Raw genomic sequence first — 23,674 nt, forward strand, 5'->3', positions numbered from 1 at the left:
CCTTGTGGGATTAAATTCTAATGGCTATAATTTTCACTTTTAGAAGTTCTTTTTAGTCCTTTTACAAATCTAAATATCACTTATCACATCATCCCGTCTCTTTATTAAAGTTCCAATTCCTTCTTTTTTATGACCGGAACCATTTTAAACAGAGTGACTTCATGGTTATTTCAGATTGTTCTGGGAGCGCTAATTGTCCAGCTTGTATTTGCTTACTCTTCCTCATCACGATATCTTCTTACATGGTTTGTAATCTGAACATGAGCCCATCTTACTGTGGCTATTTGTTTTATGCACTCTGTGTGTCACTTGGAAGCAGGTTCAATGGCAGTCACTAAATATTTTAGAGTTAAAGTGGAGAAGAGGAAAAGCATCTTATAAGGAAAAGTGTCTTATAAGCTGGTGGTTACGAAAGCATCCAGTGTGTTTCCTTCCACCAGAGTCCTAGAGGTTTCAATGCTTCTGAATTTTACATTTATTTCTTGGGCAGGGATTCCCAAGTCACTTGGGTAGAATAAATCTGGACCTCCAACCTACTCATAGAATGGATCTTAGGCTTTGATTTCTCATGGGTGACTTTATTTTCTCCCACCCAAGTTTCCAACTTGTTTCTTTGCTGCCTCACTGTTCATGGCTGAAGTTTTCTAATCCCCTTTTCATGGAAGAATAACTGTTTGAAGCTCCAGACTTTACAAAAAGGGCTCAGTTCCAGGTCCCAAGCTTTATATGCATATGAGACCACATCTTTCATCCTGAGTAGATCTTAGAAACTCAGCACCCAATTCCTAGGGACCTGTATCCAGATTGAAACCCCAGAAGGCCAGGGTTGTTCTGGCTTTGATTTTGATTTGTTTCTGGCACAAAAGGATTTCTACTTTTCTTCATGCACAGGTATTAGAACAATTGGTGTGGGATGGTACTACTTTACCCATCATGTCTGTAGTTTTAGAGAGGAGGTGCATCATTAGCAGCAGCACAACATGATGCTGGAACTCTCCCACCTCAGACCTTGACCATGGCTGTAAACACAGCACCTAGCACACAGTATTTTCTGATAGGAAGTAAATTTCCAAGGCATGACTGTCCTTCTCTTCCCCAAAACCCATGTTCAGGCTCCCTGCCTCATTTTTGGCCAAACAAGTCAGCCGGACCACCTGACATGCCACCATCAGAGATTTCTAGTTTATATCAAACAGACTGTTAACATATGAAAATACCAGAAGAGTTTGTAAAAATTATATGTTCTTATGATAACTCTGTAAGCATTTTTCCACCAGAATTTATTTTCTCTTGGAAACAGATTCAATGCCAGTTGCTGAAGGCTTAAAGGTTGTAATGAGGTGGAGAAGAAGAGAAAAAAATCAATCATTGTGGACCACAGACATTGCTGAGGGATCCCGAGAGGTATACCAAGGTGAGGGCTCTGGGAAGCCCAAAGACATCATGAAGACACAAGGATCTAGCAGAGGGAAGATTAAAGATTAAAGACTAAATCTGCATAGATTTAGCAGAGGGAAGAAGGAGAGGGTCTCGTGAGGTGATCTAGGAGGGGCTACAAAGGAAACATCTGACCTTCTGTGGGTTTGTGCCTGTGGCTGTCATCACCAGGCTCACCAGGCTGACACCTTAGTTCAGACTACAACCTTGTAGATATAGTGTGCAACCTTGGGCACAACTTAATTTTCAGGCCTGTCACTTGCTGAGAAAAGAAACAATTTAAAGTCCAGAAAAAGAGCTCAAGGTCAAAAAGAGTCATCAGACTAAAGCCATGTGATAATGCACAGGACTCCAAAATAAAATGCAGAAGGTTGATAGCTTTTTTACAAAGAATGGCATAGATGTCCAAATACTTTGCACTAGTGAACACATTTAAGAAAATGTGAAAATTAGCTATGTGTCTAACATTTACAAAATGCAAGAGCACTGAAGCCTGAGTGACCTATAATAAGCTTTTTACTCTCCTTTAGGTAAAGAAAATGAACACAGAGCCAAAGGAATCATGTCTAAACACGCTACTCTTCCCTTCTACTTTTAAAAGACTAGCTGCCATTTCTCTTTTCTTTAGAAGAAACAGATAAACCAATCATCACAGTTTTAGCCATAAACACATATTCCTAAATCCAGGTCTGTAGGGAATAGTCAGCTAACATTACTGAGCATGTTGTAGGTGCACACAGTGAGGAGCTGGGAGTATGAAAGAAAGGAAGTCTCCCTTCTCTGCTCCAGAGGCCTGCAGCCCTAGTGCTAGAAAAACACCGGAAACAGAACAAAGATGTGGTACAATGTGCTAAGGAGCCTGCGGGTGTAAAGTTCTACTTGGGGGCAACTCCAGCCAAGGAGTTTATATTTTACCATCTCAAAAGAATGGGAAACCATTAGAGCAAAAAGAGTAAATGATCATATTCAGGGGTTAGCAAGAGCCCTCTGTGGCACAGTACGAAATGACTAGAAGAGGAAAAACTGGAACCAAGAATTCTAGTTGGGAAGGTTAAGGGGAACTTAAATAAGACTGTATTGTAGTCACTGGAAGAAGGAGAATCAATAAGATTTCAGATTAGAGTTGGCAATACCCAGAGATCAGTATTTCTTTTCAAAAACTTAAAAAAAATCACAATTCACATAAGAAATCCATTTAACCATCACAACCCCATGTACACGCTTATATATGTGTGAACATGTGTGTCCACAAACACACACATGCATATATACACACAGATTTTTATGAAACAGTAAGATGGTGCTGTAGGCCCAAGGCACTGCCATTCTCATTTTCCATTATAGGAAAATGAAAGTGACAAGAGGTGTTCTCAGATAGCTGATCTGTCCTACATGGATGCTTCCTTTGCAACACTATTGATTTTAAAGGTTGTTGTTGACTTGAAGCACCTTGATGCTGTCTGCATTACTTAAGTAATGATTTATCATCTGATGCAACTTGCTGTTCTTTTGTAGTCTCCCTGGTTGATTACACTGCATGGCGTAATTAGGTATTCATGAGCATATATCACAGCCAAGCTTTTAGCAAAGCTCCTTATTTGTGTGACTGATTTCTGCATAGTATTTCTGGAGTCAATCTGTCGCTACTCTTAAAATTAAATGAAAGAGGCTGCAATATCCAACTGTTAGCTTTGCTTTATAGATTATTCTGTAAAATGCCTGAAGCCCTGGAACACAGTGTTTTTAAAGAGCATTACAATGTGACGTTGATTTTGGGCTTGATGACCCTACCCTGCAGTTAGCCACTTGGCCTGCTCTTTGTGATTTCACAAGCAAGGAGAAGTGGATGCTTTTTAGCCCGGAATGAATGTGTCTATGGGTTCTGTTCCACGATTTCCCACAAGAGTTTCCTGGGAAACTCAATTACCTAGCACTTGCACAAATATTATTTTATTAGCTAACATTAGTAATGTGCCAGGCACTGTGCTGAACATGCGATATGCATGATCTCTGAGTCTTCAAACCAGACCTGTACGTACTGTTCATTTTACAGAATCTGAAACTGATGCTTGGAAGAGTAAAGAAACCTGCTGAGGCCATGAAAGCCACTAAGGGGTGAGCCATGATTCAAATCAGGTTTGTCTGTCTTTAGAAGCCAAGCTCTTAACCAGTGGATTATAATCTCATCTGCTCCTCTAAATATATTCTTTTGAGTCTTAGTGATACCAATTGATTTACCTGACTACCAGCAAATGAATGGTAACACTAAGACTTGAACCCAAGCCATCAATGCTGAATCAGTGCTCCTCCCCCACTACTCCATAACGTAATACCCCTAACACTGCCCTGGGCAGCAGTATTCATACCAGACAAGCACACAGGAGGAAAAAAGAAGAGAGAAAAAGTTACTTGAGGGTCATAGTATAGTGGGAAGCGGACTCTCTCACTCTTTCTCTCCCAGTTTAACATTTAAAGTCAAAAGGAAAACAGAGAAAGAATGCACAGTTAGATATGACAGGGGTAAAACAGTGAAACTAAGTATTACTTTAGCCTAATTTAAGGCAGCTGTATAATCTACATGCTAGGAGACAGAGAAACAGTTCAAATGACAGAAAGGAGGTAGTATATGGATTAAACAAGAACATGTGTTTAAATATTTAAAGACAATCACAATATTGACATAGAAAAGCCGATAATAAAAATGGAAATAAAGTTAATATATCTTTCCTTTAATGAGACCAGAATAAGGAAATGCATAAAAAGAAATTCTTAGTATTGGAAGCTCTAGAATGCAATCCCTCAATGAGAGAAGAAATTCCATGAATTTGTCCACCATGGTTATAAAAGCGCATATTTACATAAGACAGATTTTACAATCCACTCATGCACAGGTCTAGAAAATAAATCGATAACTTAAGTCAACTGTTTTTAAAGAGCTAATAAAAATCCTTCACTAAAAACGATTATGAATATCAAAGCCCAATGAAGTCTTGCATGAACACTAAAAATTATTAACGTCCAAAAAATAGGTTTCTGAAAGCAAGTTAAGTAAAGCAATTTATCCCAACCTCTTCTTCCTCAACAAGTTATTATTTCAGCTCTGTGGTCATGTACTTTTGTTCTTGGACCTTTGTTTCTTTCTCTGGGAACGTACTCAAGAATTTAAATAATTACTAGACTTTATAGAGCACTAATTCAATAAAATGTTTTTTAAAAAAACCAATTTATTTTTCAACAAATATTTGTAAATGGCAGCTGAAAGTAAGGTTATTTTTATTTAAACACTGCCACGGACCAGAGTCCCAATCTGAGAGGCAGTTTAAATGGAACACTACTCTTCAAAAGCAAAATTCATTATGATAAATGTGCCAAGTGAAATTAGAAATCTACTAATGCTAATTGGATACATTCTGAATGTATTAAATTTCCAAAGATATTTTTATAAACCCTTTGCAATTTCCTATTTACACCCATGCATGGCTGCACTTTGGATGTACCCACAATTTGACACAATATAGGTTATTACGCTTAATAACTTTCGATCTCTCGGGGTGACTGCATAGTCTAAAGAAATGAGAAAAGCCTACAGTGTGAAAACACTACTTCTGAAAGGAAGGGAAAATGATATATGAAAAATCTTTAAGAGTACTAATAGAGGAAACATGGACTTGTTTTTTTTTTTCAAATATAAGAATTACAGAGCTCAATGGTCACCATTAAAACCTAATATACAAAAAATTGGAAACTGTCAGCCTATGGAAACTATAAAAAAAAGTCATAAATGGCTTTACAAAGAAGTTCAAGGAGGGTTATCAATCAATTAATGACATTTCCATAGAGGTAAGTGAGCTAGTCTGGGGCATTTGGGCAACACCCCCCTCCCCCAACTGGTAAGATCAATGGCACTGAGACAAGCTGCCCCAGTTCACACTGGGTCTCCTGGCACGTCTGTCAGAAGCAGAGCACAGGGCTTCATGGAGGAAGGGTCCCACAAGTAAGAACACCAATGTTCTTCTTTTTTCTTTTTAAGATTTTATTTATTTATTTAAGAGAGAGTGCGAGCACAAGTGGGAGTGAGGTGGTGGGAGGGGAGGAGGAGGAAGTAGACTCCCTGCTCAGCGTGGAGCCCAAAGCAGGACAGGGCTCAATCCCAGGACCCTGAGATCACAACCCGAGCTGAAAGCAAGAGTGGGATACAACCGACAGAGCCACCCAGGTGCTCTACAACACCAATGTTCTTACAAATCAAACTGACACAGAACAGAAAGAAAATACCCACAGGTTTTGGCTATATGGATATAAGCACATAGATTGCTGACAGAAAGGGAAAGGAAGGCCTCTACTTCCCTGCCTTAATGCTACCAAATGCTACAAAATATATTCGAGTCTCTAACATCACTGAGACTTCCCTGGTTTAAAAGAACCTCCACAGCATCACACAATGAGGACACTGTTCTTATTCTAATGTCACTGACCTAGGGAACTCTGAAATGATAAACAAGGATACAGTGTACATTACAACCATGAAAATAAAATGTTATGGCATTTTTTACAAGACAAGAAAGCAACCTCATAGCCTCATTCCTAGAATATCCTGGTGAGGGGTGGTGTCCGACCACAAAGCAGGGTGGGGTTAGGAATGTTTGGGTATAAATGTATGCTGGACTGGTCTTCCCAGCTTCCAATCACCCGTTCCCCACTTCTCCTTCCTCATTCAGGGGGGTTTATGAGGACACCTGCTTCACTATTGAGCTCTTCTTCCCGTTTCACAAAAATACCTTCAGCCTGTTTAGCCTGTGTCTGAAGTGTGTTTAGTCTTCACAGAGGAGATGCTCAAGGCCAAAGATAACATACATTGCCTTCTGCTCCACCTCTTAAAAAACACTTGCTGGGCAAGGAGGTAGGTAACAAGCCACATTTCAATTTTCTTAATGCAGTGAGGACTCTCCCTATTGCACAAGACATAGTATGTTTCCAATGCAAAACATCTATCTTTGCACGTCTGCCCAATAGCAGCTCAGTTAAAACCAGGCCCATCAGATTGCCAGTTTCCTTAACTGCTCAGTTCCTGTCATGCTACAGATAGCAGAAAAGTACTTAACAGCAGCTGCAAGGCAATTTTCCGGTAAGACTTATTAATCTTTATACAGTCATCCTCATGTAGCCATCAAAGTGAACTTAATGACAAATCAGTTAAAATAAATTACTCTTAGGAACTTGTAAGGACCAAATAAAAAGCAAACCATATGTGATATCTCTTCAGTCCTCCCATGACGGCACAGAATTGTCACCATCTGTGTTGTTTATTCTATTTGGCCCAGGCTGTGTGCCCTCTTGATCCACTCTCTGCCCTTCTCTGTCCTGTGCCGGCCCCAGGAGGCTGACCTCTGTGGACCTCACGAATGCTGCATCAGTTTTGACCTTGCTATCTGGCTTCTAGCTGAGCTCAACCAATGGGAGGGACAGAAGAGCTCAGAGGCTGAAGGGAAGAAATGGCAGGGAGCTATCCTCCACCTTCCTCAGTGCTCACCTCGCCAAGTGGCCCGGACCCTCCTTCAGCCCCAGCTCTCCACAGCTCTGGTGTCACCGCACCCCACTTATCCTTCGGACCCAGGTGTGCTCATAGCTTCCAGCTGTTGCTAACCCCTGGGTGCTTCACCAGCCCTTGCCTGCATCCTCTAGAAACAATCCTGTAATTACACACTCTTTAGCCTAAACACCGTTTGTTGGCCAAGACCCTGGCGGACGTCTGGTCAGCCACCAGGGGCTCCAAGCTGGGATCACTTACATGGACTGTGTGGACCAGATCAGCCACCAGACACTGCTTCAGCTTCTCATCGCTGCTGGTCCCGTGAAGCACCAGATCAGGCATGTACGTGGGGCAATAACCTGCCAGAAGTGAGCGGCCAAAGTTTCTTACAGTTGGGTTGCTGATGCTCTGAGACCTAAAACAACATTGGTCCATTAGAACACACAATTAACAACATACGCCCTTCTTGCATCACAACCGGAACAAAAACTCGAGTAACACAGGTAAGAAAACACAGATTCAAGGCGGTCCATTTCACCAGTCCTCCAGGAAGTGGATCGTCGACGTGGGAAAAGGAAGGGAGCTGGAAGAGAAAAAAAATTTTTTTTTGGTTGGAGGGGTAGGAAAAACAGTATTCTGATGGCTGGTTATGAGTTTGTTCTCGAAGTTCATATCAACCATCTACCAGGCAGTCTGTGTCAAGCGAGTGAAGAAAGAGAAAGTCTACTGAGGGGGGAGAGTTGCCAAAAACCTGGCTTTAGGAACTCGACACATCTGCACAGGGTGGTGCCCACGACAGTGCAGAATAACAGAAGAAACCTCTAATTATTGCGTGCAGTCATCACAGACCAAATAATCAACCTGATGGAGTGTTAAGGAAGAGGTGTTGTTTCCCAACCACTTCCTGCCGCTCTGATCTGCAGGAGAGAAGCCACACAGTGAGGGTAATCCACCACCACCTCCGATGCAAGGCATCTGCTGCCAGCCACCTCACTTTTACTCCGATGACAGAAAATTAAAATCCCTGCTCCCCACCCTCACCCCCACTGCATCCTTTAGCTTCCCAAATGTCACAGCAGTGGCAGAGGCAACAACTTGCCGCCTCACTCAGAGAGCTCACATGCACCAGGCCACTGATCATCCTGGAAGAAAAGGCGGGCTTGAAGCTGTGTGCATCGGGTTGATGACACTGCTCATACTCTGAGGGAAAAAACCCGTTATGTGTGAAACAGCCGCCAGCAGCTAATGTGCCCGTGCACGTTAAGTCAGGAAAACAGTATCAGAACCCAGTTCCCTCGGCTTTCCCACCTGCCAGTGTTACCTTGGCAGAGGCAGCTCCACTTCCAAGGACCCTTCAGTCCAGTCATCGCTGTGCTCTAGATTCAGTGAGGCTGAAGCACACGCTTCCTCGTCACTGTCTCCAAGCGCACTGTCTGAACTTTCGTTTCTGGGAATGTCTCCTTCCATCCTGAAGTTGGCCTTCCTGTCGGCATCCCCACAGGGGACATCTGCAGTGCCCGAGAAGCCAGAGTCCTGCTGTGCACACTTGCTTGGAACAGGCTGTATCAAAGGTCCTTCTGTATCCTTCAAGTGCAAACGTCTTGGCTTCTCCAGCATCCTCGTTCCAGTTCCTGGCGCACTGCCGTCAGGTGCCAGCGAGTCAGCAGACCGGCCGGGCTGCCAGGCAGCATCTGCTACCACCTCAGTTTTCATGTCCCTGTCCTCAGCAAAATCCCTCTCAAATTCACCTTCATTCCTCTCACAGGATGGACTCTGAGGACAGTGGAAATTCTTCTGGAAGCCAGGTGTGAAGGAGCACCTAGAAACCGGCGGGTCCTGAGGCATGTCAGTGGTCGTCCCAGACATAGCCGAGGAATGGCAGCCTAATTCTGGATAATGTCTACAGGCCATTAGCCGCTTCTCCATTCTTTTGTTGCGGCTTTCCAAGTCAGACTCTGGAGATACAGAGCTTCCAATCTGGAAAGTAACCTTTTCTAAGGGAGGTTTCTCCCAGGAATGTCTGTCAGGGCAAGGCCAGGCTGCTGACCGGTCTGCGAGTTTCTTAGGCATCTCCCTTCTCAACTCCTCACTGACAGTCTGTTGGCTGATCTTCACCCCTGCCCCTTGCCTTTCACAGCTGGACAGTCCTGAAGAGTCATCTCCTGGTGCCTCGTTTTCACTTTCTTCCTCCCCACAAAATGGGCCCTGAGGTTCCCAAGAGCTGTCCAAGGCTGGCTCTTGGAATCCCATGCTGCAGGCCTGAGAGCTCTGCTCTGGCCTTTTGTTTCCTTCTTTGTCAGGTTTGGAACACAGGTCTCTAATGTCAGTGCCCTCTGGGGATACACCCAGCCCCTCAGACCTGGGGCTCCTTCCCTCAGCCATAGTAGGTGGTAGGAGAGGGGGAAGGAGAGCAGGCTCACTTCTCACCGTGACCACCACATACTCAGACTCCTCTACCTCTCCCCTCTCCAAGGCTGTGGTGATGTTGCTTCCGTTTAACACCTGGTCACCTTCACCGTGATTCCCACTCCAGGTCAGCTGGTTCTCTTGCAGCTCCGAGCAACGGAGAAAGTAGGTCAGGACATAAAGTATGCGTTGGACCAAATCCTTCTGCTTCCCCACCACAACGGTGCGAGTCAGCCTCACTGGAGAGCCAATGGCTCCGTAAAGATCACCTATAGAGCAAAACAGACACAAAGTCAAAGTCATCTGGGGCAAGGCAGGTCACGGATATGTCAGCCTTTATGAGAGAAGGACAGACAACTTACACTCCCAAATTAGAGTTGCTTCTCCACATAAACTGAGGCAAAAACTGGGTAATGACCATGTTTCAGTGTTGCCTCTCTAATGGGAAGTGTGCCTGGAAAGGCTAAGGCCCACCACTCTCAGGGCATGGGTATAGCACTGGTATACACAGCCCCTCCCTGTGCTTGTCAGGTCTTCTCAGCAGCTCACTGGACTGGCCAGCTCCCTCTAAAGCCAGCAGCCTCAACATGGGACCAAATCAAATACTGTAAAGTAAAAACTAGAATGATGAGATTTTTTTTTTTTTTTTCCAGAAGAATTCCAGGACAATAAGCCTTGGGGTAAAATCCAAATTCAGGGATCTCTGAACAAAAGTGCAGTGAATCAAATCAAAATACTTAATGAAAAGGATTGCTCCAAATTCCCTCAATACACACACACACACACACACACCCCAAGCAGAATCAATCTGATTAACAAGAAGAAATCAATTAGTCAAGAAAAATGAATCTATTTTCTATTACTTCACATGACAATTCTACTGGACGAAAATATGTCCCATAAGTTATATCCTGACAAGCTGATTAAAAACTACCTAATGAACCTCAAAAATTTAGCTTAAAGGGAGAAGAAGGCCAAATAAGGGCAAATGTGTCAATGAGCCCAGCAGTATAAGCTTTGCATCAAAAGTATTTAAGTGCCTATTGAAATTATTGCATTTGGTAATCTGCTTATTACATTTGATAAGTTGTACATTTGATGCTTTAATAATAACACTGACTATTATAACAAAAAGCCAACATTTACTCACTGCGTAGGCACAATGCTAAGTGTTTCATTTTGTTTGTGCCTCTGTATAACCAGTCCTGAGCTAGAAACTGTTATGGGAATAATTAGAAGGCTGGAATAAATCAAAACTTGAAAAGATATTAAATAAAGGAAATAAGGTACATGGCTACAGTTATAAATAAAAACTCAGGAGGTTAAACTCATCTGAGGAATGCATCTAGAGAGGAGGGAATGAATTTTTATAAGGGCATATACTAGATAAAACTAACTAAATCAATAGACTAAGACAGGAAAAAGTGACGGGAACCATTAGGAAGTTACCAGCTCTGGAGAGTGGTCCCTAGTGTAAGGCTACTGCTCCTGACCACACGCAAAGGGCAGGACACAACTGACTTTAAAGGATCCTGTCTATAAAAAAGACTATAGGCTAGCAGAGTTTTATCTTTGAGGCTTTTGCAACTGACAACTCAAGAATTTAAAAGAATAGCTCCAGACTGTAATCTGATGCTAGGACAAGTATTTCTGTTTGAGAAAACTTTCCTGACTGCTCACTGCTGCACGGTGTCAGAGTCATCTCAGGAATGCCTGGGGCATGCTTGCCAAATCAGTCTCATGTTAATAAAAAAGATAACTATTACATATCTGAAACCTGGTACAAAAGAATCACAAAGAAAGGCCACTAAGAATGACAGTATTATTTTTTAGCAATGCAGTTAACATTACAACTCATAAATGAAAAAAAGAAAACAAAGAAAGCTATTAAAATAGAATTTATAATAATTTAAACTATATGAAGTAATGACAGCAATGTTGTGTGGGAACTGTGTTTTTATTTTAGGGTCAACTTACATAATATAATGCATCATTTAAATAACAGACCTATAATATTAAAGATTTACAGGATCCTGAACTAGAAGACAACATTTTGAGTCCCTGGGCTGACAAAGCTACTAATTTCAAAGTAGATTCCTTTGTTTTCATGAGTATAATTTTGCAAAATGAAGAAGTTACACAACAGTGAGAATAAACAATACAACTGAACTTAGAAATGGTTAAGATGGCAAATGTTATGTTCTGGGCTTTTTTTTAAACCACAATTTAAAATAAAAATTTAAGGGGTGCTTGGATGGCTCAGTTGGTTAAGCATCTGCCTTCTGCTTGGATCATGATCCCAGGGTCCTGGAATCTGGGATCAAGTCCCTACATTGGGTTCCTTGCTCAGCACAGAGCCTGCTTCTCCCTTTGTCTGCCCTGTGCGCTCTCTCTCTCTCTCTCTCTCCTTTACAAATTAAAAAAAAATTTTTTTAATTTTCATTTATTTATTTGACAGAGAGAGACACAGCAAGAGAGGGAACACATAAGTAGGGAGAGGAGGAGAGGAAGAGGTAGTCTCTCCCCCTGAGCAGGGAGCCTGATATGGGGCGGCATCCCAGGACTTTCAGATCATGACCTGAAGGCAGATGCTTAATGACTGAGCCACCTAGGCACCCCAATAAATAAAATCTTTAAGAAATAAAAAAATAAAATGAAAATTGAACTTTTAAAAAGAGAGAAAATGAGAATAAGACAGAGTGGGGGAAAAGGGGTAGAAAAGAGTATCTTCAGGTGAAAGAGAAGCTAAAGGCAGAGAGTGCAGGGAAGCAGGAAGGGCCCTGGGTCTTCCCTGAGGAGAGACCTGAAGGGAAGGACACAAAAGGGCACCAGCAGGAAGGAGCAGGAGGGAGTGGGAAGGAGTGAGAAGGAGAGAAGAGCAGGTGGAGGAAGGGACATAGCTGGCCCAGAGAACAGAGAGGGAAGTCCAGAAAGAGGAGGGCAAGACAGAGAAAAGGGTTAGAAGGAGAAAGAGAAGAGGTGGGCAGTGGAGAGGTACAAATAACAGAGAACCTGAGAGAAGCAGAAAGAGGTAGAAGAGGTATGCAAAGCAGTGAAGGAGGGACAATTACAGAGGGGGGGGTGAAGAGGTGACAAGAAAAGGTATCGAGGATACCTTTTGAAAAGATAGAAACTAGAAAGCTGAGAAACTGAGAATTTACGAGCAATGTAAAGAGAGGGTGGTACATGGAGAGGGGGTGGGAGAGGTGGGGAATATGGAGGCAGAAACAGACGGAGGGAGAAACTGAGACAGAGTTTTAAAGGGCCACTTACTCCAAGACGACCTTCTAATAAATGTGTATATGCAACGAAGTTCCCTTTTCACAGAGTTTCCCCAATCCCATACACGGTCATTTACTGTATCTTTATTATTATTTAGTTCAAACTATCTTCTAATTTCTCTCGTGAAGTATACTTTGGCTTTTGGGTTATTTAAGTGGGTTGTTTAATTCCTGAGCAGGTGGGAATTTTCTCCCTATCATACATACAAATCATATATATTGATTTGTAGTCTAATTCCACTGCATTCTGAAAAATACAACTTAAACTTCAGCAGAAAATGAAAAATTTCAAACATTTTTACTTACATTAATTTAAACCAACAATCCCAAATGTTTTATGAGGAGAAAAGCTGCTTTTCATTTCCACATATTCTTGAGGTCATTAGTATCATAAAAGAGACCCGCAGGGAACTCCTTCAACAGTGGCGAAAGAAAGTGGCTTTCAAACTACGCCTACCCATCCCAAGAGAGAAATGCATTTATACCAAAGCCTCACTCACCCTCTGAAAGAAACATTTTACAAAACAGTATATGTCACTCTGATACGTTCTACTATATTGACCCTTTTGAATGCTTTTTTGATGCACTAAATTGCTTCTACAACCCACCAATGTCTGGTGATCCCTTTAGAAAGCCCATGTGCAGAGGGCTCCTGTGAGGCAGAGGTGGGGAGGAGCTCCCGGAGAGTAAGCCAGGGAGGGTGTGAAAGGGCCCAAGCGCTGGTTGCTTCCAGCTTTTCTCCTCCCTTCCCTGGGATTGCCAGGGAGCCAGGCAGAAGTGGGCATAGCAGTGGTACCGGTCCTGGCAAGCACTCAGATAAGCCTTGGAAATAATTCAAGATAAAGTCCTTCTATTACTTAAGAACCTGGATTAAAATCACATCCACATCATTGTATATTCCCCAAAATTTATATTTTCTTTTTTATTGTGACTTGATATTTAATGGAAATAATAATAATTGGAAGGACTCTCCTGTCAAATTACTGAAGCCTCTTAATTTTATATAATAATGGAAACTGAACCATCATTTACACTTGACTTTACCACATGACTCTGTGCGAGGGTCTTAGCCCCTCTCACAACACTCGTCAACAGCCAAACCCCGGCTGGAATGTCTAAGGGTGGGAAGGATTGGAAACTTTCGATAATACATGACTTACGGCTCAGTTGCTTAAGTGTCTGACTATTAATTTCAGCTCAGGTCATGATCTCAGGGTTGTGAGATCAAGTCCTGTGTCGGGCTTGGAGCTCAGTGGGGAGTCTGCTTGGGATTCTCTCTCTCCCTCTTTCCCTACTTCCCCCACTCATGAGTGAGTGCACTCATGTTCCCTCTCTCAATAAGTAAATAAAATCTTTTAAAAAAATAATACATGATCTACTACACGACTGTGAGACCATGGGAAGGGGACTTTGCCTTGTTATACTGAACACAGGGAATTAATGGCTCTCCATTAGTTAAATTTAAATGAGACACATGTCTAATTATAAATACATTTATCTAATTAAATGCAAACTGCTTAATTAGCATTGTTTTTAAATGGGTGACCCAGCAGCATGAAACACCATGTTTCCTTAACATCAAGCCCCCTTCCCTTTGCCACTTAATGATACTACATTTTTTCAGGACTATTGTTCCAGGGGGCACCTGGGTAGCTCATGTGGTTAAGTGACTGCCTCTGGCTCAGGTCATAATCCTGGAGTCCCAGGATCAAGTTCCGCATCAGGCTTCCTGCTCAGCGGGGAGTCTGCTTCTCTCTCTGACCCTTTCCCCTCTCATGCTCTCTCTTACACTCTCTCAAATAAATGAATAAAATCTTTGGGGAAAAAAAAAAGAGACTGTTGTTCCATAACAAGAACAACAATGCTCCATCCTCCCCAGAACTGTATAACCCAGAGTGAGGCACGCTCTGAGTTCTTTTCTGAGCTCAGTAATTTCTGGTTGTGTTAAATCCATTTTTAACATCCATAAATTCTTTAATTCAGTTAACATGTAACTATTACCCCCATCTGTGAGACAAATTTTCTCTTTCTTATATCCAGGATACAAGAGTAAGACATCTTTATTATCTATAATGTGAGGATAATAGTAATAGGTTTGGAATGAGAATCTGATTAATTAATACATGTAAAAAGCACTAAGAACAATGGTTGGCTCACAGTGTCAGTTTTCATTATTGTTATTACAACATGCTATTTTCTAGTAGAGTGCGCCTCCCTTGTCTGTACTTCTGAAAATGTCATTTAAACATTTCCTTAAGTATGCTTTCCTTGAAAATACCCTCCATCCCCTAACTCTGTCTCCTGGTGCCCATCTATGTCAATATTCTGACCAGCAGCATAAATAACAAAAGTACTCTATGTAGAACTAATTTCCACAGCAAACATTTCATCCCATTTTATAGATGAAGAAACTGAGGCACAGAGAGGTTAAGTCACTTGCCCATGGAGACTGGATTTGATTTATGCAGTCTGGCTCTGGCTCCCTTGCTCTTAACCTTCACACTATGCTGTCTCTCTCTTGCATCCTTCTACACATTTCTATCAAAGGAGTAATCAGGATGTTCTGAGATTGTCTGAATACAAATCTGCCACCTCCATTAGGCTACTAGCTTAAGGAGTCCATCCTTGAGAGCAGTGGTTCTCAGCCAAGGAGTGTCTTGCTGCCCAAGAACAATGTCTGGAGAAACTTTTGATGGTCGTAACTCTGAAGGGGGTTCTTCACTGGAAGCTAGTGAACAGTGCTAAACATCCTACAGTGCACAAGACAGACCCCCTCCCCTCCCCCCGCCCCACAACCCTGCCCCAAAAGAATTATCTGGTCCAAACATCAACGAGGCCAAGCTTAAGAAACCCTGCTCCAGGGTGAGCTGCCGCTGTAGTCCGGGAGAACCGTTTGCCTGTACTGTGCTTCGGCAGAGCACAATAAAGCTGCCAGCAGCAGGAAGGAAAGGAACAGACAGACTTAAACAACTAGAATCTGTGGGCCAATCTTCTATTTTCTGTCCACCCAATGACATCTCCTGCATCGCCAGGATGGAGAGCCTTTTTTGTGAATATTTTCACAAAAAAACTGGAGCATTTTCTCCATTCCCTCCCATCAAGTCTCTGAATAGGTACTAACCCAGCTGTGCCCAGAGAGGGTTATAAGGATGTGTCTTGGCCAGCGTGTTCACGGACTGAGAGGTGCGTTTCTCTGAGAAGGCTTTAATGGGAGGATGATCAACAGGCATGACGGTTGGTACCCAGGCCAGGTGGTAGGTTAACACTGCAGTCAGTAAGGCAGCAAAAAACCTTGGAGAAATGGAAGAAAATACCACCACATGAGCCCATGCAGGAAGCAGCATGTCACGTGCAGTACATACACTGACCACAGAAGCTGCACCCAAGGCTCCAGCGTTGACACTTACTGGTTTTTGTTGATCTGTTCTATCAGAAGTGTGAATTCCTTGAGAAAGCGCTGGCATAGCTGGGTTTTTTCCAAAGTGCTGGACATCATGGTAAGCCATACTGGTTCAGCTATCCTTGGAACAGAATACAAGTTCCAGATCGTTCCTCTACAGAAGAGAAAAGGGATATACAAAACTGTCACAGCTATCATTTTGGGTGATCATAATCTCTTCATAAAGGAATAAAGACGAAAACAATAATGTGAATCTATGCAGCCTTTAAGGGATTCAAGCAGTATCTAAGTCAGGGATCAGCCAACTGTGATCCACGAGCCAAATCTGACCACCACCTTTCTTGTAAACAACATTTTATTGGGACGCAGCTATGCTCATCTATTTACATATTCTCTGTCGCTGCTTTTGCATAATGACAGAGGCACTTTACAGAAAAGGTATACTAACCCGTGATATAAAATATTCATTTTTAAAGCAATTTATTTTCACAATACCTAGTACAGAACTTTACGACCATTCTTTTAAAAAGATTTTATTTGTTTGTCACAGAGAGAGAGAAAGAGTGCACATAAGCAGGGGTAGTAGCAGGCAGAGGGAGAAGCAGATTCCCCACTGAGCAGGGAGCCTGAGGCGGGACTTGATCCCAGGACCCTGGAATCATGACTTAACCGAAGGCAGACACTTAACTGACTGAGCCACCCACGAGTCCTGACGGCTTTTCTTATAGTAAAGAAATAAAGGAAGAAAGAGAGTATGTACTACATCAAAAATGTGACTAAAGGCAACTCAACACTCCCAATTTGGTGCTTTAGTTCTCTAAACCAAAGCATTCTATTCATTTCAAATGGAAAAATTATGTAAGTGGCTCTTCTTCACTATAATATATGCTGAGTTTTTATAAGCACTAACAGAATCAAATTCTTAGAACTATAAGCTATTACCAAACTGACTAATATGGCTCAATAACTTTACAGATTCAGAAACAGGCCTAGAGAAATTAAGTTACTTGCATAAAAGCTTGAACAACAAGGTCAGGAGGACTTCAGGTCTTCCAACACCTGGTGCCAAGGGTTCTATTGCGAGGTCATGATGCACAAGTGTTTTTCCAAAGAACACACTAACTTAGCTTAGGATCTCCACTGGAGAATACATCCACTTCAAATGAAAAGAGCTGAGACATACTCTGATTTGGTTTTTTAGCTGTGTGCCTATCGCTTCTCGGCCTTTTGGCTAAGATCAAGAGTCTAGCTGTGTGCCTGAAAGAATCGAGACACAGTAGAATTCCACCTTGGCCAAAAAACATTTTGCTGAGTTAGGTAGCAAGGACAAGTTACAGTCACATGGAACAGGAATTTCTTTACTAAAACCAAGGTCTCCAATTGATAACACTTTTGTCACCATTTCTGGAGAGGTAGATCACTGAAGTAAGAATAAGACTGGTCTATGAACAAGTGAGGTTCTCTGGCTCTGTACTTTCAGATTCTTGACCTCTGAAAAATTAATACTTTCATTAAACTAGCACAACTTCACCCTATTTCTCAACTATATGACTTAGGTCTTGACAATCACCAGATAATGACTTATGTGTTATTTGAGTACTTTATACATATAACCCAGGGTTCAAAAACTACTGGGGATTTTGCTCCAAGAAGCATTATAGAATTCATCTTAAGCATCAAGAAAGTGTTCTAAAATTCTAAGAACTACAAAAAATATTTTTATCCTTCAGGTACAGAATAACAGTTTGGCTCATTAGCTCATGACCCATTTGGAGTGTGATTCCACTCCCCATCGAGAAACTGGCTCAAAGAAATGGTGTGAGAATCCCAGCTCAGCACGATGAAGGAGAACCCCACCCCCTATACTACACCTTCCTATCCAGATATTAGGAGCAAGGACCATAGAAAACCAGTCTCTGGAGTACAAAGATCATGAATGAGAAACTGAAAATGAAGACACACAATTGTGGTTCAAACCAGGACACTGAGGAGAGGACACTGAGTAGAAACACAGATCGTCCTGGCTGACTGGAAGATCTACATCCCTGACATAGACACTCTCCAGCTACCCTGTGGATAAGCAGCCCTGAATCCATGTTTCCACATCTGTAACATGGGGCTAGTTAATCGTGCTTACTTCTAGGACTTTTGTGAGGAGGACATGAAATAATGAGCAGGCTTGTAAGAGAACCTAAATATTAGTTTTCTCTATTCATCCTGTTAAAAGCAATCAAGGACTGGATGACAGGCAGCAGTGTGGATTACACAGTGGGGAGTGACCCAAACTTTTTGCTCCAATTGGTCTGGATTTCCACCTTGGGGAAAGGAGCTACCAAAGTGAGTACTAACTGCCAGTCCCACCACAATTCTTCCAAGTAATGGTCTCTGGGTATCCCCAGATCCATGGCTGCCATGGCTACGGCCACTTACAAGCTACCTTCGGGGATTTGCCAGACGCTGCCAACGCACCTGAATTCTCCCAGAGCTTCCATCAGACGGCTGACATAGAACTGGACACGCAGACTCGATTCTGCTATCTTTCTGCAGGAGATCATGGCCTACGTGGAAGAGAAAACAAACCAAATTGCTCTCTGAGAAGAGATTCCTTTGTAACTGTCCACTACTGGGATTTATTAACAAAAATATTATAATCAAGACATTCACTGTGGTAATGACTTCAGGCATCGCGAAGAAGTGATCTCCTTTCCTAAAATATTATAGTATCTGATATCAACATGCCTAAGGGTCTATTACTGTTGCAGACAATTTAACTTCTCTAAAAAAGTGATTGGATACATAAACCATGAGATGTTAACCACCTTAAAGTGCCATGATCATGTCTCTATTTGACTCTAGAACTACATTCTTATTACCTTTTCAATGGCACTCTTCAACCTATTCATGTGAGATTCAAACAAGGGAAAATGAGAAAAAAAGAAGTCCTGGAAATTCCTTTGTGCCTCTTCTTTCTCACACAGAGAAAAGATGATGCTTATGGCAATTTTCTTCCTCCGAACTATGGCTGGATTAGAACTGCAGGTTTCTTCAGCTAGGCTGAATGTCTCATCCGTTGACCTGAAGGAAAAATAAGTTTGAAAAGTTGCCATGCCTCCAAGAATCGCATTGAGGATAAACTGTAATGCCAGGGGATGACATTCAGAAAGCGAACCCAGAACACCCAGAGTCTTAACCAAGAGTTTGTCTGCTTCCAATTCATTCTCTTCTCTAATTCTCTGTCATGATAAATGAAAACATCAACTTACCACATGGTATTTTCTTTAAAGATTTTTTTAAAATTTATTTATTTGACAGAGAGAGAGATCATAAGTAAGCAGAGCAGCAGGCAGAGAGAGAGGGGGAAGCAGACTCCCTGCTGAGAAGAGAGCCCGATGTGGGGCTCGATCCCAGGACCCTGAGATCATGACCTGAGCTGAAGGCAGAGGCTTAACCCACTGAGCCACCCAGGCGGCCCACCACACGGTATTTTCTAACACGAAAAGAAGTTTAAATAAAACCTAAAAGTAACTTTGAATGTCCTCCTGTTAAGTTCTTAGTCTTTTCCCCTTGGATTATTTCACATCGGACTGGTGGTATTTAGAGAGCAGGGAGATACATCTGGTCACTCAAAACACAGGCCCTTTGTTTTGGTTGAGAGATACCAATAGACAGAAACATTAGAAGGGAAATGATCCTGAGGTTTTCTGTTTAACCAGTGCATCATGTTTGGAAATTTACTCGTAGTTGAGGCTTACTTTCCCAAGGCTATTAAAACTATTAGATGAAGTAAGTCTGGTAAATGCTCAGATTAAGCCATGCAATTGATTAAGCTCTCTGGGAAATCCCCCAAGCAGAAAGACATATCTCTTGGCTGGGTAGTCAATGTCTCAAAAAAACTTAAGATTCTTTTGAGAGACTCTGCTTCTATGATAAGGGAATCATGAAACCATAAATTATGGGTATGTTCTCAATCTGTCTTAAGGGGTAAGACTCAGAAATACGGTCTAACCCTGTCTCTTACAGAACTATTCTGAAAAACCAGCACTACCACATAGTTACTAATAACAAAAGTGAAAATATTTTTTTTTTTTTTTTGTACAAAGATACCAAAAGCAAAGTCCATAATACATCGCACATGAAAGCACTTTGCCCGGCACACAGGAGGCATACAATTAATTTTCTCTTTCTCACCGACTGTCACCATTTAGTCTTGGATCTCCACTGAATATGGGAGGGTACTGCTTCCTCTGTTTTCTTTACCACAAATTACCAAAAAACAATTACTTATACTTGGCAGGACTCAAGGCCTCCATACTCCTGATATTAAACTTATTTGCTGCTCTACTACTCACAGTCTAAAACGTTACTGTGATTTTCACATATCCATAGCTTTGAAAACATGCATACATCAGATGTTTTATGGTCAGGAAAGCCATTTTACTTTTGAAGGAAAGGAGAGAGACATCTTGTTCTAAGCTCAGAAAGGACATGCTATTGTTTTATTCTCAACTTTAAGCAAGATCCCCGAGATGGAGATGTGGTTGATAAATCAGTAACAGGCTCTCACTAACAGACATGCCATGGGCAGGACATGATCTCCAGGTGCTGTTGTAAATGCTGTGCACTCTAGTAAACCATCAACTGTTTTTTTCTGAAAAATTCCTAGATCTTAATTATCTGCTCATCAGAAAAAAAATCTTGAGCCTCTCTTAGAATTTTACTTAATTTCGTACAGTGAAATTCCATATGGCAAATATTCGTCTTTCCCAAAGTAACTGTAGTATAACTTTGTTTTTTGCACCAGTTTATTTCCATTTTATATAGGAAGTTCTGAGCTTATATATGGCCAACATTTTCTTGCAACACCTTTTTTTTTTTTTTTTTTTTGGTCTGGCATCTATTTTTCTTCTTTTTCGAAAGTAAAATGACTGTTTCAGTCTGTTCATCTTCAGCCAATGTGGTCCTTAATAATGAAATTGTAATAAACACTTAACCCTATCCAAGTTTATGCACCATCTCTCATAAACAATAGCTGACTCTATCTTAATGTAGCAGAGAGTGCCACCTACTGCATTTCTGAAAAACTTCCATAGCTACAACAACGTGGATAGCTCTTCCTCGCTTTGCTGTATCTCTGTCTATCGAATTCCAAAGCAACTGAGCTTCATTCTATAGTCTCACAAACCAGAATACATCAGTTCACAGAGTATTATGATTATATTTTAAAAATCATTCCACAATGAAAGAATGTTTCAGAATGTTTTAAAACACTTGAGTATGCAACCCAATACGTCATCATCTCTTCACCCACAAGTCACCATGTAAGGTACATAGGCCTTTCTGCAAATTTGCGAATTGAGGCAGAGTGAGTCATTAACTTGCCTCAGGAATAGAAAACTTCTCAGTAACAATGTTGGAGCTAGAACCCAGGGTTTCTGTCTTCTAAGCCAGGCTTGTTTCTGGATGTTGGAAACGAGCAGGGTCCGTGCCCTGTGTCTTGATTGGTCTTCTGGTCTTCACACCATCAGGTGCACCCTGCCAGTGGGAGCACTCAGAAGAAATAGCTGGGAGTGATCACGTCAGCTGGCAGGACTTCAAGTCAAGGAAAGACCCCTGCTACATACTTAAGCTTTCTCCTTACAAAAAAATCAAGTAGCATTTTGCTGACACTTACGGATAAGCATTTACATGCATTACTTTTACCTCGAGATCATAAGCAAAGCAAAAACTGTGATTATTTAAGTAATCTCAAGAATTTATAAATGATATCAGGACTTATAATTGATATCAGGCTTAGTCTAATTGTTTTTGTCAGCTTTGAACTTCATCTGAATCTATGTATTATATTGGAACATAGGAAATTGCCATTTTTGTAGGTCAGAGAACAAACCTGCAGCAACTTTATATGGTTGGTTCAATATAATAATCCAAATCAAAAGTTCCTCTGAGTATAAAGCTCCTTTATACCTTGGTCCTTCAGGTCGCCTCACTAAGGGATGAAATCTTTGCAGTTTCTCTTCTATTATAAGCGATACTTCCCTACCAGTTGGTAAATGCCCAAACTGACTCCCTATCCAGTAGCCAAAATTTACCACTCAGCACAGCAGGGGGCCTGGAGACAGGAGTACCCAGTGTGGGACTAACTGTTCAGGACTGTGAAATCTTCCTTTTTACCTCTAACTCTCTTAGGAAGTTTCTGATTACTGTGGATTTTCTCTCAAAGCCAGAGGCAATCATATTTCTGGTACCTGCTCTTCTTTTGTCTCACATCAAAAATTTTCCCACCTGCACACCTGCCAAAAGTAAGAGATCAACTGCAACATCTTTAAATGAAGGGATCTTCAAGGCGTAGTGATCAATTCAAAATATCAGCCGCACTTACATTCTGTGTGTGCCAGCTTCATGGGCATGAGACCCCACTCACACAGAGCCCCGTTCCCAGATGGCCCCAGGCTTGATTTAATGCTTTGCAGTTACCATCTCGGATTCTTAGTAATTTTATCTTTCAGCCTGTATTCTGGAAGTGAAATCTGATGGGACAATGAAGCATGTGAGTGAGCAGTGAAGACACCAGGCTGCAGAGTACACAGTGGGCTCAGGCCTAAGGGCATGCAACCCAGACGCTGAGCAACTGGCTGAGCAGTTAGGTGCACACCCACGTGTCTGAAAAGCCCAGGGTGCCAGGAGGCCCCAAGGCGGCAAGACCAGGACTGGAGCCCAGACTGGTAGCTGGGACAGCAGCAGCAGAAAGAGCAGTGACCACAGGTACGGGAGAGAGGAAGGGCTTGGGTAGTGGCATGACCCATGGTGTGAGGCTAGCTTACCCATCCATCACTGGAATCTGTTCCTATAGAGCGTGCACAAATATTTAACTCTCTGACCCAAGCCCCAAAGACAGTAAATTATCACAAAGAGCCTACAGTGGACATTGCAATCAAACATATCCAGGAATAACCAGAATTCTTCAGTTTATTATCTCCAGTTTTGAAAACTATTGCAACATTGCAAAGTAAATATCTACAGGCATAGAAACAAATTAAATGTAAAGATTGTTGTACTGGACAGAAAAAAAAACCCTACTATTTTCATATGAAGCTTCGGATAAACTATTAACAAGGAAGTCCACTCTAAAATTAATTTTCCTTGTAACTGAAGATGCAGTGATAGAATGCGAACACAGGCATTCTGAGTCATATACAACTCGTGAAGACACTTTCAGTTGCTTGCAAGACCTCTATGAGTTACTCAAAATGTCAGAGGAGACATTAAAATAAGTTTGTGTAAATTTACATTTAAAATTAAATTCAGCCTTACACAAAATGGATTTGTGTGAAGAATAAAACCTTTTTAGAAAAACTGTTCCACAAGAATCATCAGATCTAGATGTACTGAAATTTATATTTTGAAAGTTTATCAGAAACTTAATCCAGTGTTTTCATAATCCATAAAGTTCCAGCAAAGGTTATATCAGCAGAAAGATCTTTCTTACAAAATTGTCAAAAAATTACTTGCCATCTTGCATTTGCTAAGAGTGATTAATGCTGCTTTCAATTATAGCAATTGAAAGCAAAGTTGCTAAAAACTATAAATTTTGATAACTGAACAAGTGAAGCGAGAAAAGAA

At 41.6% G+C, this 23,674-nt stretch overlaps 1 protein-coding gene across 5 annotated transcripts in view; it reads right to left on the reverse strand.

The window, feature by feature from the left end:
• The window catches only part of FNIP2 (folliculin interacting protein 2), a 132,866-nt gene that overhangs the window by 18,384 nt on the left and 90,808 nt on the right, over nt 1–23,674 (reverse strand). For all 5 annotated transcript variants that reach the window (XM_047717798.1, XM_047717794.1, XM_047717797.1 and 2 more), the window contains 6 exons: nt 18,928–19,129; nt 18,524–18,612; nt 16,062–16,208; nt 15,776–15,945; nt 8,289–9,642; nt 7,226–7,382 (listed from right to left, as the gene is read on the reverse strand). In XM_047717798.1, coding sequence (XP_047573754.1) covers nt 7,226–7,382; nt 8,289–9,642; nt 15,776–15,945; nt 16,062–16,208; nt 18,524–18,612; nt 18,928–19,129 — 2,119 coding nt within the window. The remainder of the gene's footprint in view (nt 1–7,225; nt 7,383–8,288; nt 9,643–15,775; nt 15,946–16,061; nt 16,209–18,523; nt 18,613–18,927; nt 19,130–23,674) is intronic.

Source organism: Lutra lutra, chromosome 2 (genome assembly GCF_902655055.1).
Source record: "Lutra lutra chromosome 2, mLutLut1.2, whole genome shotgun sequence".
NCBI lineage: Eukaryota > Metazoa > Chordata > Mammalia > Carnivora > Mustelidae > Lutra > Lutra lutra.